At 53.9% G+C, this 17785-nt stretch overlaps 2 protein-coding genes across 5 annotated transcripts in view; one reads left to right on the forward strand and one right to left on the reverse strand.

Annotated features, from left to right (window-relative positions):
* CEP290 (centrosomal protein 290) overlaps nt 1–15122 on the reverse strand; it is a 378885-nt gene extending 363763 nt beyond the window's left edge. For 2 of the 3 annotated variants that reach the window (XM_073557000.1, XM_073556998.1), the window contains exons 1-2: nt 14861–15122; nt 216–333 (exon numbers count right to left, since the gene is read on the reverse strand). In XM_073557000.1, coding sequence (XP_073413101.1) covers nt 216–317 — 102 coding nt within the window. In that variant the 5' untranslated portion in view covers nt 318–333; nt 14861–15122. Of the gene's footprint in view, nt 1–215; nt 334–6185; nt 6290–14860 lie in introns of all 3 variants that reach the window. The other variant, XM_073556999.1, reaches the window with a different exon arrangement.
* The window catches only part of TMTC3 (transmembrane O-mannosyltransferase targeting cadherins 3), a 177241-nt gene continuing 173054 nt past the window's right edge, over nt 13599–17785 (forward strand). Inside the window, exon 1 of one of the 2 annotated variants that reach the window (XM_073557002.1) lies at nt 13599–13712. The gene's annotated coding sequence lies outside the window, so the exon portion shown is untranslated. Of the gene's footprint in view, nt 13713–15286; nt 15492–17785 lie in introns of those variants that run through there. The other variant, XM_073557001.1, reaches the window with a different exon arrangement.

Below are 17785 nucleotides of genomic sequence, written 5' to 3' on the forward strand. Positions count from 1 at the left end.
AGCATCCTAGTAAGTGACACATCACTGGAATGAGAGTGTCTCTGCCGTTCCATTATGCTGCTCTCAGTTGGGGTAGGAAAAACCCTGTGTCAGATTCCCTTTAAGGATAACCCGACAGAAATACAAAGGTGGACATCAGTATACTAGTACAAGGACTACACCCACTAAGCATTCCGCCAACCTGTCATACCTGGGACTGAAAAGGAGGCACTTACCTGAACCAACATCTTCTGCATCTTCTCTGCTAACCTTTCTTCATTAGGAAGCAGGTCAGGATCGACCTTCATCAGCTTTCCCCAATCTAGAGTTGGAGCCATCTTGATAGGCTGGTGTCTATGACAAATAATTACAAATTACATATTTTACAACAATCATGTGAATAAAGGATGGAGCTAAAGGTTAATAAAGCAACTTTAAGGCTATGTGCCCACGTTGCGTTTTAATCCGGACACTCAAAACCGGACTCCTTCCCAGAAATCGCGCATTTTTTTCCCCGCGCGATTTTACCGCAATTATGTTCTCGATTTTGCCGCGATTTTCGAGTGCGATATTCAAGCACTTTCCAAGCGATTTGAAGCATCGCTTGGAAAGTGATTGACAGGTTGGTCACACTCGTCAAACATAGTGTTTGACAAGTGTGAGCAGCTTTTTACTATTGAGGCCGCCTATGTGGCATCAATAGTAAAAGATAAAATGTTAAAAATGATAAAAAAAATTAAAAATAAATTGGGGTATATTTACCTTCCGACGTCCCGCGCAGTGTCAGCGACGCTCCCGTTCCCAGCGATGCCTTGTGAGACCTGTGATGACATTGTCTCACGTTACTATAACGATCTCGCGAGACCGCTAGTCAGGCGAGACTACGTCATCACAGGACCTTGCCGCAAGGCATTACTGGGAACGCTGAGGCCCGGGATGGCAGCGTGGGACGTCGGAAGGTAAATATACCCAGATTTTTTATTTTTTATTCTTTTTTTTACCGGGGTATGGTACCCAGGGCCTGGAGGACAGTCTCCTCTCCTCCACACCGTGGGTACCAACCACACATGAGACACTTAACTTCCCGCATGGTGGGCATAGCCACATGCGGGAAGTAAGTGATTCTCATGCATTCCTATGGGTGCGGAATCGCGGCAATTCTTTGCGATTCCGCACAAAAGAATGAGCATGCTGCGTTTTTTTCCGCGATGCGATTTCACCGCGGAAAAAATGCAGCATTAGCACAGCATGTGCAGAATGCCATAGGAATGCATGGGGGGCGTTCTGTACACAATTTTTAAGCGTTTTTGCGCCAAAAATCGAGGCAAAAACGCTTAAAAATCGCATCGTGGGCACACTAAGGCTATGTGCCCACGCATGCAGAAAATTTCTGCATGAAAACCGGACTCCTTCCCAGAAAACGCAAATTTTTTTCTGTGCATTTTCCGCGTTTTTTAGCAAAAAAACGTGCGTTTTTGATGCGTTTTTTTACGTGCGTCCCCGGACACATAGAAAATAGCTAAAAACGCGGACTTTTCCGCAAAATTAATGAGCATCCTGCGGTTTTTACCGCGAAGCGTTTTTTTTTGCGGAAAAAAAAAACGCATCAATATGCACAAAACGTGCAAAATGCATTAAAATGAATGGGATGCTTCTCTGGAGCGATTTTTAAGCGTTTTTGCCGGTAAAAACGCTTAAAAAACGCTTACGTGGGCACACAGCCTAACAAATGTCAGAAGGTGAAATTTCTACATGTCCTGAAGTAATGGGTCTTTATACTAAGGACACGGGGGGGGGGGGGGGCAGTCCTTTTCAGGGTCTATCCCATTAGTGCTCATCTAAAGGTGATCATACACATCAAGTGAACATAGGCTATAAACAATAATCTGAGTGGGATTAGCCAGCCATCCATTGGCAGATGTAAGGGGGAAGAAGTACTGTGCATGTTGAATTTCAACATGCCTGACCCTTAGTACTTGTGGGAAATATGCTGCTGCCTGCAATCTCTCTCCAGTAAGAACACGTGTACTCTTGGCTTAGAGGAATAGTACTTGAGGCAGTCAGGAAGAATACGTGGTGGCTGAAAGGTGACTTGGAGACAGCCAGCTGAAGTGTATTGCCAGCCTAAAATGACTATAAGACGCACCGGACCATAAGACGCACCCAAGTTTTCAGATGGCCTGGCCTGGCCTCCCATTTTACAGAAAAAATAGATAATATCCGTCAGGAAATCTGATCCCAACCACCAAGTGCTGTGACTCCCATCCCTTCCTGCATCTCCCCTGGCTCACTTTCCACATTTGATCCCATCACAGAAGAAGAAGTCTCCAGACTCCTCTCTTCTTCTCGTCCGACTACATGCACTACCGACCCCATTCCCTCACATCTCCAGTCTCTCTCTCCAGTCGTCACAACCCACCTAACTACAATATTTAATCTCTCCCTCTCCTCGGGCATTTTTCCATCCTCCTTCAGACATGCCATCGTTACTCCATTACTAAAGAAACCTGCTCTCAACCCATCCTGCACAAACAACTACAGACCAGTCTCCAATCTCCCCTTCATCTCTAATCTTTTGGAGCGCCTTGTCTACTCCCGCCTTACCCGTTACCTCTCCACTCACTCCCTTCTAGACCCTTCACAGTCCGGCTTCCGCCCCCTACGTTCGACTGAAACTGCACTCATCAAAGTGACCAATGACCTTCTGACAGCAAAACGTAATGGTCACCACTCTCTGCTCATTCGTCTTGACCTATCTGCAGCTTTCGATACTGTTGACCACCATCTCCTACTCTCTAGGCTCCAGTCACTAGGCATTAAGGACACTGCTCTCTCCTGGTTCTCTTCCTATCTCTCTGACCGCTCCTTCAGGGTTTTGTTCTCTGGCTCCACTTCATCTCCTCTTCCTCTTGCTGTCGGGGTACCTCAGGGCTCAGTCCTTGGCCCCCTTCTCTTCTTTCTCTACACAGCCCCAACTGGACAGACCATCAGCAGATTTGGCCTTCAGTACCATCTTTATGCTGATGACACACAACTATACACGTCATTCCCCGACCTTACCCCCTCTGTACTACAGAACGCCAGGGGCTGTCTGTCCGCAGTCTCCAATATCATGTCCACTCTCTATCTGAAACTCAACCTCTCCAAAACTGAACTTCTGCTCCCGCCGTCTACTAACCTCCCTAAATCTGACATTTCCCTCTCTGTGTGTGGCACCACAATAACACCCCGGCAGCAGGCGCGCTGTCTGGGTGTTATGTTTGACACCAATCTCTCCTTCACATCCCATATACAATCTCTTGCCCACTCTTGCCGCTTACACCTAAAGAACATCTCTATAATCCGCCCTATTCTCACCATGGAAACGACAAAAACCCTCACTGTAGCATTGATCCACTCCCGGCTGGATTACTGCAACGCTCTATTAATTGGCCTCCCCGTCTCTCGACTATCCCCTTTCCAGTCCATACTTAATGCAGCAGCCAGGGTTGTCCATCTGGCTAATCAATACTCGGACGTATCCGCTCTTTGTCAGTCATTACACTGGCTGCCCATTCATTATAGGATCCAATTCAAATTACTTGTTCTCACCCACAAAGCTCTCCACGGTGCAGCACCCCCCATCTCCTCCCTCACTTCTGTCTATCGGCCTAGCCGATCGCTGCGCTCCGCAAACGACTTTCGACTAACCTCTGCACTAATCCGTACCTCCCACTCCAAGACTTCTCCCATGCTGCTCCTATCCTCTGGAATGATCTACCCCAAGAAATTAGGACTAACCACAATTTGCACAGTTTTAGGCGCTCCCTCAAAACACATTTGTTCAGAGCGGCTTATCACGTTCACTAATCAAAGTCATTCTATGTGTAAGGGTGCGTGTGTAGCCCATTCACTATCTCCATCCATCTTTTACTCCCTCAAGACGGCTGGACCATCATTATAAAAACACCACTGTAAATACACCCCTGTACTCTGTATCTCCCCCATCTCATTGTAGATTGTAAGCTCTCACGAGCAGGGTCATCTTATTTCGTCTTATTTTGCTTTAATTATTGTATTGTTAATGTTGCTACTTATGACATGTGTTTCGAAACTATTAAACTGTAAAGCGGTGCGGAATATGTTGGCGCTATATAAAGATTATTATTATTAGATGGAAAATGGGGAAAAAAATTAATGCATTACGTGGGAGTCCGTCTTACAGTCCAAATTCAGCTTACTCGGGGGGGGGGGGGGGTCGGTAGCACTGGTGGCAGCAGGACTCGGGCAGCTCTTCCGGTGGTCCGACGCTGCAGGCCGATCATCTTGCTCCCAACCCAGCTTGGTGCGGCAGTTTTGGCGGTGCTCGGTGCTGCGGGGGGCTCTGGCGACATGGTGCAGCTGTTTTGGTGGTGCACAGTGCTGCGGCAGTTTCAGGGGTGCAGTTATGCGGGGGGCTTCGGGGACATTATGTGAAAGCCTGAAGCCCGCGCAGTTCTATTGCCTTGCCTTAATGCTGTGGCCTCTGGGAAAATGGCCGCAGAAGGCAGCACATGCATAGATTGAGACCTCGGGAGCCGAGATCTCAATCTGTGCATGCGCCGTCTCCGGTGGCCATTTTCCAGGAGGCTACAGCATCGAGGCAATAGAACTGCGGGGGGCCTCAGGGTTTCTCCAAGCACCGCCGAAACTGCTGCACCATGTCGCCGGAGCCCCCCGCAGCACTGAGCACCGCTTAAACTGCCACACCAGCCTGGAATGGATGGAATGGGAGAGAGATCATTGCCCTGCAGCATCGGATCACCGGAAGAATCGCCCGACTCCTGCTACCACCACGCTAACTGTAAGTGTATACCGACTCTAAGACGCGCCCGCCCCCCCCCCCCCCCATTTTCCCCCAAAATTTTTTGGGGAAAAAAAGTGTGAAAAAAGTGCGTCTTATATTCCAAAAAATACGGTAGCTTAAACTTGCATAACATTCACACTTGGGAAAAGTAAATTTGGTCCCTGAGCGCAGTTTAGTATAAAAATAACAAACCGCACTGTCCTCCCCTTCCTACTTCTCGGACGCTGCTCCCACTGTCTGGCACTGGCATCACATCGACACTGCTGCAGTCAATCCATGAGATCAGAGGCGCTGCCAGTGTACAATTCTGGCCAAATATTTTAAGATTAACACAAATTTCGATTAAAGAGAAACTGTCACCCCCTTGGGCGTACCTAATCTATTTGGGTGTCTGTCGCCTCCCATCAGTGTCACTAGGTTCTGTGACGTCTAGTGGTTGTCCGGCGCCCTGTAGTGGCGATATTCCGCAAGACTGGATTAAAAGAGGACTTCTGAAGAACAAGACCGTAGATATGAGGCAAACAGGGATGACTATTTTAAACATTCTAGTACCTGTATGCCATTATTAATAGCTCAGGTACATCCAAGGGGGTGACAGATTACCGTTAAGACAAAGTTTTCTATTTCAGTATTTTAGTCAGATGTCTCTATGGATATTGTACAATTTGCAGCATTTCATACATTTTTATACTTTGATTAAATATTACTTGATGTATTTGTCAGAGACTGTGTTGATCCTAACTTTTTTAAGCCTTCAGTAAAGCACCGGAACTTTCCAGGATGTACAGGGAGCTGCGGTACAGTTATTTCATGAAGCCCCCTTCAGGCTGAACAAAAAGCGAGCTCAACCATGAGTGAAGCATCCTGAGCCCATTCATGTGTGGGGTTGTTTCCTTCCCAGGGAGTGGGCTCGCTCACAGTTTGGCCTACGACCACTGCCATGAATAAATAATGGTATCTAATTATCCTCCAAGAGCAATCTGATGAGGAACATTGTTTTTTCAAACAAAACTCAGCACCACGTCACAAGGCAAAAGTGATAAGTGGCCTAGTGAACAAAACTTTCAGCTTATGGCTATGGCCAGGTAACTTCCCAGATATCAATCCCATGGAGAACCTGTGGTCAGTCCTCAAAGAGCAATGGACAAACAAAAACACAGAAAATTGTGATGAATTCCAGGCACTGATTAGACAAGAAAGGGCTGTCATCAGTCAGGACTTGGCCTCTGATATTCAGCAGGTCGGGCTTGAAAAATAAGGGTCAACACTGGAAATATTGAGACTTAACATAAACTTGATGTAAGTGGAAAACTTCTGAAATACTTGACAAAAAAAAAAAAAAAAAAAAGTCTAAAATCTCTGAAGCAGCAAAGAGACTCACTGGTGGATCCGAGGAAGGCGAGTACAGCACGGATTGCTTGTTTTATGAACCCCTTCGCGGCAGAGCCAATTTTAACCTTCATGACCAGGCCAATGTTTTAAAATCTGGAAATTATCAATGGATACCAAAGATTGTTATTTTCAGGACATATTATACTCTGTTAGTCGTAAATTTTGGTTGATGTGACTTGCATATATTTATGAAGATAATTGAGAGTTTGACCCCCCCCCCAAAAAAAAAAAAAAAGAAATTGAAAATTTCACAATTTTCAAACATCAAATTGTCATGCCCTTAAAAAAGACTTATACCACACAAAACGGTTAACAAATAACATTTTTTTTTTTGATAGGAAGTCACAAGGGTTAAAATTTGACCATAGATTTCTCATTTTTATGGCAAAATTTACAAAATCATTTATTTAGGGACCGCATCACAGTTGAAGTGACATTGGGAGGGGCCTATATGACAGAAAATACCCAAAAGTGACACCATTCTTAAAACTGCACCCCTCAAGGTGCTGAAAACCACATTCAAGAAGTTTATTAACTCTTCAGGCACTTCACAGGAATTAATGGAATGTGGAAGAAAAAAAAAAAAGGAACATTTAACTTTTTTTCAAAAAAAAATTACTTTAGCCCTACATTTTTGTCTGATGGGGGGGGGGGGGGTCTGATAGGAGGGGGGGTCTTAAAAAGGGGGGGGGGTGTCTGATAGGGGAGGGGGTCTGATAGGGGGGGTGTCTGATAGGAGGGGGTTTTAAAAAAGGGGGGTCTGATAGGAGGGGGGGTTTTAAAAAAGGGGGGTCTGATAGGAGGGGGGTTTTTAAAAAAAAGGGGGGTCTGATAGGGGGAGGGGTCTTATAAGGGTGGTCTCACGGGGGATCAGACAGGGGGTTAAAGGTCTGACAAGGGGGGGTCTGATGGGACAGGGGTGGGTCTCACAGGGAGTCTGACGGGGGTTGGGGGTCTGATAGGAGGGGGAGTCTGATAGGAGGATTGGAGGTCTGAAGGTGGGTCTGACGGGGGGGGTTGACAGATGAGACCTGACAAGAGGTCTGACAGGGGATTGAGGGGCTGATAAGGGGGGTCTGACAAGGGAGGGGTCTGACAAGGGAGGTCTGATAGTAGGGGTTCTGACAGGGGAGTTGTGACAGGGTGGTTGGGGGTCTGACAAGGGGGTTTGATTGGTGGGGCATGACAGGGGATGTGGGGGTCTGATAAGGGAGGGTCTGATAGAGGGGGGTCTGACAAGGGGGTTAGGGTCTGATAAGGGAGCGTCTGATAGATGGGGGGGGGTCTGATAGGGGGGGGGGAGGTCTGACAGGGGGGTTGGGGGGGGGGGGTCGGATGGGTGGACCTGACAGGGGAGTTGGGGGTCTGATAAGGGGAGGTTTGCAGGGGGGTTCTGATAGGGGAGTTGGGGGTCTGACAAGGGTGGTCTGACAAGTGGGGTCCTGATAGATGGGGGGTATGATAAGGGAGGGTCTGACAGGGGGGTTGGGGGTCTGATGGGTTGACCCGGCAGGGGAGCTGGGTGTCTGATAAGGGGGGGGGGTCTGATAAGGGGGTTGGGGGTCTGACAAGGGGGGGGGGGTCTGACAAAATGGGGGGTCTAACAAGGGGGGGGGTCGGGGGTCTGATAAGGGGGCTGATGAGGGGTGGTCTGACAATGGGGGGTCTGACAGGGGGGTTGGGGTCTGATAAGTGGGGGGTCTGACAAGGAGGGGGTCTGATAATGGGGGGTCTGATGGGTGGACCTGACAGGGGAGTTGAGGGTCTGATAAGGGGGGGTCTGACACAAGGGGGGTCTGACAAGGGAGGGGACTGACAAGGGGGTCTGATGGGACAGGGGTGGGTCTCACGTGAGGTCTGACTGACAGGTCTGACAGGGGGCTGATAAGGGGTGATCTGACAAGGGGGTTGGGGTTTGATAAGGGAGGGTCTGATAATTGGGGGGTCTGATAGATGGGGCGCCTGACAGGGGGGTCAGGGGTCTGATAAGGGGGGTCTGATAAGGGGGAGGTCTGACAGGGGGGTTGGCGGTCTGATGGGTGGACCTGACAGGGGAGTTGGAGGTCTGACAAGGGGGGTCTAACAAGGGGGGGGTCTGATAGATGGGGAGGGGTCTGAGATGGGGGTTGGGGGTCTAATAGGGGGCTCTGATAAAGGGGATCTAATGGAGGGTGTCTCACAGGGGATCTGACAGGAGGTCTGACAGGGGATCGAGGGTCTTATAAGAGGGGTCTGATGGGACAGGGGTGGGTCTCATGTGGGGTCTGACAGGGGGTTGAGGGGCTGATAACGGGGGGTCGGGGGTCTGATGGGTAGACCTGACAGGGGAGTTGGGGGTCTGATAGGAGGGGAGGTCTGATGGGGGGGGGGGTCTTAAAAAAGGGGGGGGTCGGGAGTCTGACAGGGGTCTCATGGGGGGGGGGGTCTGACAAGGGAGGTCTGATAGGACAGGGGTGGGTCTCATGTGGGGTCTGACAGGAGGTCTGACAGGGGGTTAAGGGGCTGATATGGGGGGTCTGATGGGACAGGGGTGGGTCTCATGTGGGGTCTGACAGGGGGTTGAGGGGCTGATAACGGGGGGTCAGGGGTCTGATGGGTAGACCTGACAGGGGAGTTGGGGGTCTGATAGGAGGGGAGGTCTGATGGGGGGGTCTTAAAAAAGGGGGGTCGGGAGTCTGACAGGGGTCTCATGGGGGGGGTCTTGACAGGGGGGTTGGGGGTCTGACAAGGGGGGGTCTGACAAGGGAGGGGTCTGACAAGGGAGGTCTGATGGGACAGGGGTGGGTCTCATGTGGGGTTTGACAGGAGGTCTGACAGGGGGTTAAGGGGCTGATATGGGGGGTCTGATGGGACAGGGGTGGGTCCTGACAGGTCTTACAGGGGGTTGAGGGGCTGATAAGGGGGGGTCTGATAAGGGAGGGTCTGATAGATGGGGGGTCTGACAGGGGGGGGTTGGGGTCTGATAAGGGAAGGTCCGATAATGGCGGGGTCTAACAAGGGGGGAGTCTGATGGGGGTATTAAAAAGTGGGGGTCTTAATAGGGGTGGTCTGATGGGGGTCTGAAAGGGGGGGTTCAGACAGGGGGGTTGGGGGTCTGACGGGGGGGTGCCTCACAGAGGTCTGACAGGGGGTTGAGGGGCTAAGGGGGGTCTCTGACAGATGGGGGGTTTGATAAGGAGTGTTTGACAAGGAGAGGTCTAACAAGGGGGGGTCTGATAGAGGTGGGTCTGGTAAGGCTGATAGAGGGGGGGTCTGATAAGGGGGGAGTCTGATTGGAGGAGGTCTGATGGGTGGACCTGACAGGGGAGTTGGGGGTCTGATAAGGGGGGGCCTGACAGGGGGGGTTAGGGTCTGATAAGGGAGGGTCTGATAGATGGGGAGTCTGATTAGCGGGGCCTGACGGGTGGACCTGACCGGGGAGTTGGGGGTCTGATAAGGGGAGGTTTGACCGGGGGGGTTCTGATATGGGGGTTGGGGGTCTGACAAGGGTGGTCTGACAAGAGGGGTCTAACAAGGGAGGGTCTGATAGATGGGGGGATTCTGAGTAGGGGGGGGAGGAGTCTGACAGAATGGTCTGATAGGGGGTTGGGGGTTTGACAGGAGGTCTGACAGGGGTTGAGGGGCTGATAAGGGGGGGTCTGATAGGACAGGGGTGGGTCTGACAGGGGGTTGAGGGGCTGATAAGGGAGGGGTCTGATTAGGGGGGCCTGACAAGGAGTTTAGGGGTCTGATCGGTGGACCTGACGGGAGTTGGTGGTCTGATAAGGGGGGTTTGACAGGGGGGGTTCTGACAGGGGGGTTGGGGGTCTGACAAGGGGGGGTCTAATAGATGGGGGGGTCTGATAGAGGGGGGGTCTGATAAGGGGGAGGTCTGATAAGGGGGTTGGGGGTCAGATGGGTGAACCTGACAGGGGAGTTGGGGGTCTGATAAGAGAGGGTCTGATAGAGGGAGCCTGATGGAGGGTCTGACAGGGGGTTGGGGGTCTGATAAGGGGGAAGTCTGTTGAGGGGGGATCTGACAGGGGAGTTGGGGGTCTGACAGAGGGGTCTGATAGGGGGGCCTGATGGGGGTTGGGGGTTTGACAGGGGGTCTGAGATGGGGGTTGAGAGTCTAATAGGGGGGTCTGATAAGAGGGGGGGCATCTGATAAGAGGGTGTTAGGTGTCGGGTTCCTGTCGCTGCACAGTAGGAATCCCGAGCCTTGCATTCAGCAGTGTCCCATTCCTCTCCAGCCGCAGAGGAGACTGATCAGCAGACTCGTCGATCCCGGCGCTCTGCTCAGACCAGCTCTGTGGGCTTGGTTGCTGCTGCCACCTCTGGTCCAGCTATAGCAACACATGCTGGACTAAGTCCGCCTTTCGGTCCACTGAGCATGCCCGTGGGACAATCTCTCATTGGAGATCGGAGGTCACATTCTCAGGTCCTTCTCCAGCTCTGTTGGATCATCAGGAAGGTCCCGGAAGGACGCTGCTGTAAAAGGTTTGCATGGCCACTCAGCCATGCGCTAATATAGACAAAGATTAGACCACGTGGAGTGAGTGTTGTATGCATGTATGAATGTCTCTGGTGAATGACTCATTAAGAAACCTCTACCCTTGGTACGCATGTGTTGTGCAGCCTAGACTGTTAGGCGCCCAGGTCTAGGTGTGGGTAGAGGCAGAGTCAGAGACTGGAATCAGTGTCCACCGCTGGCTCTACACGCCACGGTGCACGTGCTCAACACTCCACCATAGTCAGCGTCTATAGTGGTGTCCGCAGGTGCGACGCCACGTACTCAGAAGGTCTAGAGGGACTCTGACTCCGTCTCCTTGGGGCAGAATTCTGTGACCGCATTCTGTGCGCCCCCTTGCCGAGCTCTGTGAGTTCTAACAGACTCCGGCATTTAAGTTTCGCGGTACTGCGGCTCTGTGACGTAAGAGTCAGCTCCTGTTCACACTGGGTGACGTTAACCCGCGTGTGACCTTTTGTATACCGCTATATACATCGCCATTACTAAGCAGCAGTTTACCACCTCTACATGGTGAACCCCGGGCTACGAACGCACCTTACTATCATTTTATTATTTGGTGCGTTCTGCCAGCCCTAACAGAGGGGGGTCTTTAAAGGGGGGGGTCTGATAGGGGGGAGGGTATGACAGGGGAGGGTCTGATGGCGGGGGTTAGACAGGGGGTGTCTCACGGGGGATCTGACAAGGGGGTTAAAGGTCTGATAATGGGGATCTGATGGGACAGGGGTGGGCCTCACGGGGAGTCTGACAGGGGGGTTGGGGGTCTGACGGGGTCTTAAAAAAGGGGTGTCTGATAGGGGGTCTTAAAAAAGGGGGGTCTGATAGGGGAGAGGTCTGATAGGAGGGGGTCTTAAAAAGGGGGATCTGACAGGGGGGTGAGGGGCTGATAAAGGGGGCTCTGACAAGGGGGTTGGTCTGACAGGGGGGGGTCTGACAGGGGGGTTGATGGGACAGGGGTGGGTCTCACATTGGGTCTGACAGGACGTCTGACAGGGGGGTTGGGGGTCTGATAGGTGGACCTGACTGGGGAGTTGGGGGATCTGATAAGGGGGGGTTTGACGGGGTGTTCTGACGGGGGGGTCTGATGGAGGGTCCAATAGGGGGGTCTGATTGAGGGCAGAGCAGAGTCCTGCAGTGCGCAGGCATCGGGAGAGGTCTGGCGCCTGTGCACTGCAGTATTCTGCTCTGCACTGGAGCCACTACAGGAAGGGAAGAAGAGGACTGCATCGTATGAAGATGGGAGGCGTCGGACCGCCCCCTCCGGTGAGTATAATCTACCGTGTTTTTCTTATCTCTCAGGTTACATCGGGGGCTTATCTACAGAATGATGTAGATAAGCCCCTGATGTCAATGCCGGCAGCTGATATTAAAAAAAAAAAAAAGGGTGACAGATTCACTTTAAAGGGGGCGGTCTGATAGGGGGGGTCTGATAGGAGGGGTTCTGATAGGAGGGGGGGTCTTAAAAAGGGGAGGTCTGATAGGAGGGGGGTCTCACGGGGGGGTCTGATAGGGGGTTGAGGGGCTGATAAGGGGGGGTCTGACAAGGGAGGGGTCTGACAAAGGAGGGTCTGATGGGACAGGGGTGGGTTTCACATGGGGTCTGACAGGTGTGACAGGGGGATCTGATAGAGGGGGGGTCTGATGAGGAGGGGTTGGGGTGTCGGGTGGTCTGATGGGGTGGGAGGTCTGATGGGGGGGTTCTGATGATGGGGGTCTGCTAGACGGAGGGGTCTGACAGGGGTTGGAGGTCTGATGGGGGGGTCTGATGGGGGTCTGACAGGGGGGTTGGGGTCTGAAAAGGGGGGTCTGATAAGGGGGTTTGATAGCTGGTCTGATAGATGGAGATCTGATAAGGGGGGTCTGATGGGGGGGTCTGACAGGGCGGATCTGACAGAAGGGGGTTCTGATGGGGTGGTCTGACAGGGGGGTTGGGTGTCTGATAAGGGGGGGTCTAATGGGGTGGGGGGTCTGATAAGGGGGGTCTAACAGGGGGGTCAGGGGGCTCTGATCAGGGGGGGTCTGATGGGGGTAAGGTCTGACAGGGGGGAGGGTCTGATAGAGGGGGTCTGATAGAAGGGAGATCTGATAGGAGGCTCTAACGGGCAGGTTTCTGAGGGGAGTCGAGGGGTCTGACAGGGGGGGGTCTGATGAGGGGGTCTGATTAGGGTGGTTCTGATGGTGGGCCTGATAGGATGGGGATCTGATTGGGAGGTCTGACGTAGAAGTCTGATAGGGGGGTCTGATAGAGGGGGTCATCGCAATAATGTAAAATATCATGTATGATTTTCCCTATGATCACACCTTCCGGAACATTCCAGAATCTTCTATTCACATACTGAACTCTGCTATACCAGTTGGGAGGGTTTGACCCCCTCTTCCTTTCCTCTACCTGCAGCTTCACCCTCCTCCTCCCCCCTCAGCCTCTTCACACACACTCATTGTAACCTGACATACCAGTGAGTGATATCCCCCCTCCCAAAGGAAGGGCTTTTGTCTCTTTCCCATGTTCTCTGGCTTCTCATAGCCAACAATTAGAATCTAATCAATTGGTCATAAAGCGATTTGAGTTTATTATAGAAATATGAAAATGACATATCTGGGACGTGCGTCGACAAAGCTTCGTGGCCTGTGTTTTTCCCGGTTCCAGCTCCAGCAGAACCAGAGAAATGGATTTCTCTTGAACAGAGGTGAATAGCCAGTCCGAGTTTGGACTCATTAGAAAGCCAATTTCAAAATAAGATGAATGATGGTTCTGTCGATATCCTGCTAGGTTCTCAAGCCCAGTTATGATTGTTATAAGTTTTCAGAACCAAATCTGTAACTCTGAGCTAGGGAAGGGTGCAGGTAAACCCACCCCTTTGGTGATGTCACAAGCCCAGAAGTCTAAGTTACTTTCCCTCAGACCAGCCTTATTCTTGCCTGGGAAGCTGCAGCAAACAAACCTTCTGATGCATTGTGCTGTCTGGCCCCTCCCACCAGCATGGTTGCCTGAGATGATCTGAGTAACATGTGAGTGTTCATTTCTGTTTTAATCCCCTTTTTATTTGTAACCGCTTTGTACATATTTCAATTGTCTTATATTGTAAAATCTTGTTATACCTTCTGTAAACACTGCCTACCTTTTGGAGTAAAATTTAAAATTACTAGTTCGTCTCCATGTTCTATCCCGAATCTTCACGTGCCTAAAGTTAATTACGCTACTAATTTGGGTTGGCTTCGTACCCCTTTATTAATTTGGAAATATTAATAGAGAAATTGGAAGCTGGTGGCAGCGAAATGTGTTCTGGGCAGGTGGGTAGCGCTGGCAGTAACGGAACGGGTTTTATAAGCTGATTGTGTGGCTGTGGCCAGAGTATTTACAATTCCCTCGCTGCAGCGAGCCTAATAGCCAGTGCACATCCCGTGGCCTGTCCTAGGTGCAGTTCACTGACTGACCTGAGGGTAAGGGGGGCGCCGGAGAGCTGCGAGTTCCAAAGCGGAACTAGAAAGTGGGATATAATAAATCCCGGCAGTTTGTAACACATTGTTGGCAGTGATGGGATAACTAAAATAAGCCCCCCCTGCGTTAAATTGATAGGTCAAGACTAGCTTGCTGTTTTTCATCACATTGTGGCAGAGGTGGGCTAACTAAGTTAAACCCCCTGCACATGTGATAGCCGTGTGCAGCCAAAGGTCATATACCCCTTTTCGTGATGGGGGTTGGGGGTCTGATAGAGGGGGGGGTCTGATAAGAGGGGGGCCTGACAGGAGGGGTCTGATAGGGGAGTCTGATAGAGGGGTGTCTGGTGGGGGGAGCTGACGTGGAGGTCTGATGGGGGGGGGGAATCTGGTCTGATGAGGGGAGGGGGGTCTGACAGGGGCGTCAGGGGATCTGATGGGGGGGTCTGATAGAGGCTCCGACCCCCCTGTCACACATGGGGAGGGTCTCACAACACATACAGCACGTAGAAGGGTCCGGCGACACAACTTGTGTGCAATGTGCAGGAGCCAAATGTGATGAGCCAGGAGCCTCTAGGACTATGAATGGGACATGAACACAAGAATGGCAGAATACCTCAGCTGCTGACCTGTCACAGAAATACTGGGCAAACATTCCTGGAGACACTTGTTACACACTCACTAACCGCACTGCCTTCATCCTGCGCCAATGAACTCACCAATATTGTCTCCTAGCCCGAGAAGAAGCGATGGCCGCCCGGCCCGTCACTGCTCCATGGTTACTGGGCCCCTGGCCTGTGACTGCGGGATGCCGTATCGGTAAGGGGCTCGGATCCCCTTATACCATAATCCAGCCCTGGCGCGTCACCGCGGAGGAAGCCGGGAAAATAAAAGCCTGAAGCGCGTTGCTAAGAGACGCATTAAACAGCAGACTCCCCGGAGTCCCTCCTCTACGTGCTAACGGTGACGGCCGGCGTGTCACGCCTCGTTATGGCTCAGGAGCCACGCCTCCTGGGAAGGGACTGGGGTCTTATGTCTTGCCAATACCCCTTTTTTTTTTCCTCTGTCCCCGGTGCTGCTCCCCTCAGCACCAGTCTATGAAGCGAGGGTTGGGGCTTCGTGGCGGTATTTCCAGCTGCTCCGGTGCCGCCGCCACTTCCACGGCAGCTCCATGAGGTCATTTCCGGGTGTGTGAAGCCGGGGGTGGAGCCTCCGACCTTCTCTGTCATGGCGGCTCTCACTGCTCGGAGGGAAACCCATTGATGCTCCTGTGTATGACAGACGAGAGCGGTGTGTACAGAGCCCGGCTACAGCAGGACGCCAGGACACAGCGGCCATAGCGCAGAGCGAGTAAGTGACGGGGGCATGTGATCACCGCCGCCATATGGGCATTGGGCTCAGTGTCACCCCCAGACCGGGCATATGGGGCCTGGGCTCATAGTGTCACCCCCAGACCGGGCATATGGGGCCTGGGCTCATAGTGTCACCCCCAGACCGGGCATGTGGGGCCTGGGCTCGTAGTGGTGTCACCCCCAGACCGGGCATGTGGGGCCTGGGCTCGTAGTGGTGTCACCCCCAGACCGGGCATGTGGGGCCTGGGCTCGTAGTGGTGTCACCCCCAGACCGGGCATGTGGGGCCTGGGCTCATAGTGTCACCCCCAGACCGGGCATGTGGGGCCTGGGCTCATAGTGTCACCCCCAGACCGGGCATATGGGGACTGGGCTCATAGTGTCACCCCCCCAGACCGGGCATATGGGGCCTGGGCTCGTAGTGTCACCCCCAGACCGGGCATATGGGGCCTGGGCTCGTAGTGTCACCCCCAGACCGGGCATATGGGGCCTGGGCTCGTAGTGTCACCTCCAGACCGGGCATATGGGGCCTGGGCTCGTAGTGTCACCCCCAGACCGGGCATGTGGGGCCTGGGCTCGTAGTGTCACCCCCAGACCGGGCATGTGGGGCCTGGGCTCGTAGTGTCACCCCCAGACCGGGCATGTGGGGCCTGGGCTCGTAGTGGTGTCACCCCCAGACCGGGCATGTGGGGCCTGGGCTCGTAGTGGTGTCACCCCCAGACCGGGCATGTGGGGCCTGGGCTCGTAGTGGTGTCACCCCCAGACCGGGCATGTGGGGCCTGGGCTCGTAGTGGTGTCACCCCCAGACCGGGCATGTGGGGCCTGGGCTCGTAGTGGTGTCACCCCCAGACCGGGCATGTGGGGCCTGGGCTCGTAGTGGTGTCACCCCCCCAGACCGGGCATGTGGGGCCTGGGCTCGTAGTGGTGTCACCCCCCCAGACCGGGCATGTGGGGCCTGGGCTCGTAGTGGTGTCACCCCCCCAGACCGGGCATGTGGGGCCTGGGCTCGTAGTGGTGTCACCCCCCCAGACCGGGCATGTGGGGCCTGGGCTCGTAGTGGTGTCACCCCCAGACCGGGCATGTGGGGCCTGGGCTCGTAGTGGTGTCACCCCCAGACCGGGCATGTGGGGCCTGGGCTCGTAGTGGTGTCACCCCCAGACCGGGCATGTGGGGCCTGGGCTCGTAGTGGTGTCACCCCCAGACCGGGCATGTGGGGCCTGGGCTCGTAGTGGTGTCACCCCCCCAGACCGGGCATGTGGGGCCTGGGCTCGTAGTGGTGTCACCCCCCCAGACCGGGCACGTGGGGCCTGGGCTCGTAGTGGTGTCACCCCCCCAGACCGGGCACGTGGGGACTGGGCTCGTAGTGGTGTCACCCCCCCAGACCGGGCACGTGGGGACTGGGCTCGTAGTGGTGTCACCCCCCCAGACCGGGCACGTGGGGACTGGGCTCGTAGTGGTGTCACCCCCCCAGACCGGGCACGTGGGGACTGGGCTCGTAGTGGTGTCACCCCCCCAGACCGGGCACGTGGGGACTGGGCTCGTAGTGGTGTCACCCCCCCAGACCGGGCACGTGGGGACTGGGCTCGTAGTGGTGTCACCCCCCCAGACCGGGCACGTGGGGACTGGGCTCGTAGTGGTGTCACCCCCCCAGACCGGGCACGTGGGGACTGGGCTCGTAGTGGTGTCACCCCCCCAGACCGGGCACGTGGGGACTGGGCTCGTAGTGGTGTCACCCCCCCAGACCGGGCACGTGGGGACTGGGCTCGTAGTGGTGTCACCCCCCCAGACCGGGCACGTGGGGACTGGGCTCGTAGTGGTGTCACCCCCCCAGACCGGGCACGTGGGCAGTGGGCTCGTAGTGGTGTCACCCCCCCCAGACCGGGCACGTGGGCAGTGGGCTCGTAGTGGTGTCACCCCCCCAGACCGGGCACGTGGGCAGTGGGCTCGTAGTGGTGTCACCCCCCCAGACCGGGCACGTGGGCAGTGGGCTCGTAGTGGTGTCACCCCCCCAGACCGGGCACGTGGGCAGTGGGCTCGTAGTGGTGTCACCCCCACAGACCGGGCACGTGGGCAGTGGGCTCGTAGTGGTGTCACCCCCCAGACCGGGCGCGTGGGCTCGTAGTAGTGTCACCCCCAGACCGGGCGCATGGGCAGTGGGCTCGTATCATCACCCCCAGTCCGGGAGCGTGAGTACTGGGCTCGTAGTAGTGTCACCCCCAGAGCGGGCACATGGGCAGTGGGTTTGTAGTATCACCTCCAGACCGGGCATATGGGCAATGGGCTCGTAGTGTCAC

Source organism: Dendrobates tinctorius, unplaced genomic scaffold, assembly GCF_039654945.1.
Source record: "Dendrobates tinctorius isolate UK_male_01 unplaced genomic scaffold, ASM3965494v1 ptg000241l, whole genome shotgun sequence".
NCBI lineage: Eukaryota > Metazoa > Chordata > Amphibia > Anura > Dendrobatidae > Dendrobates > Dendrobates tinctorius.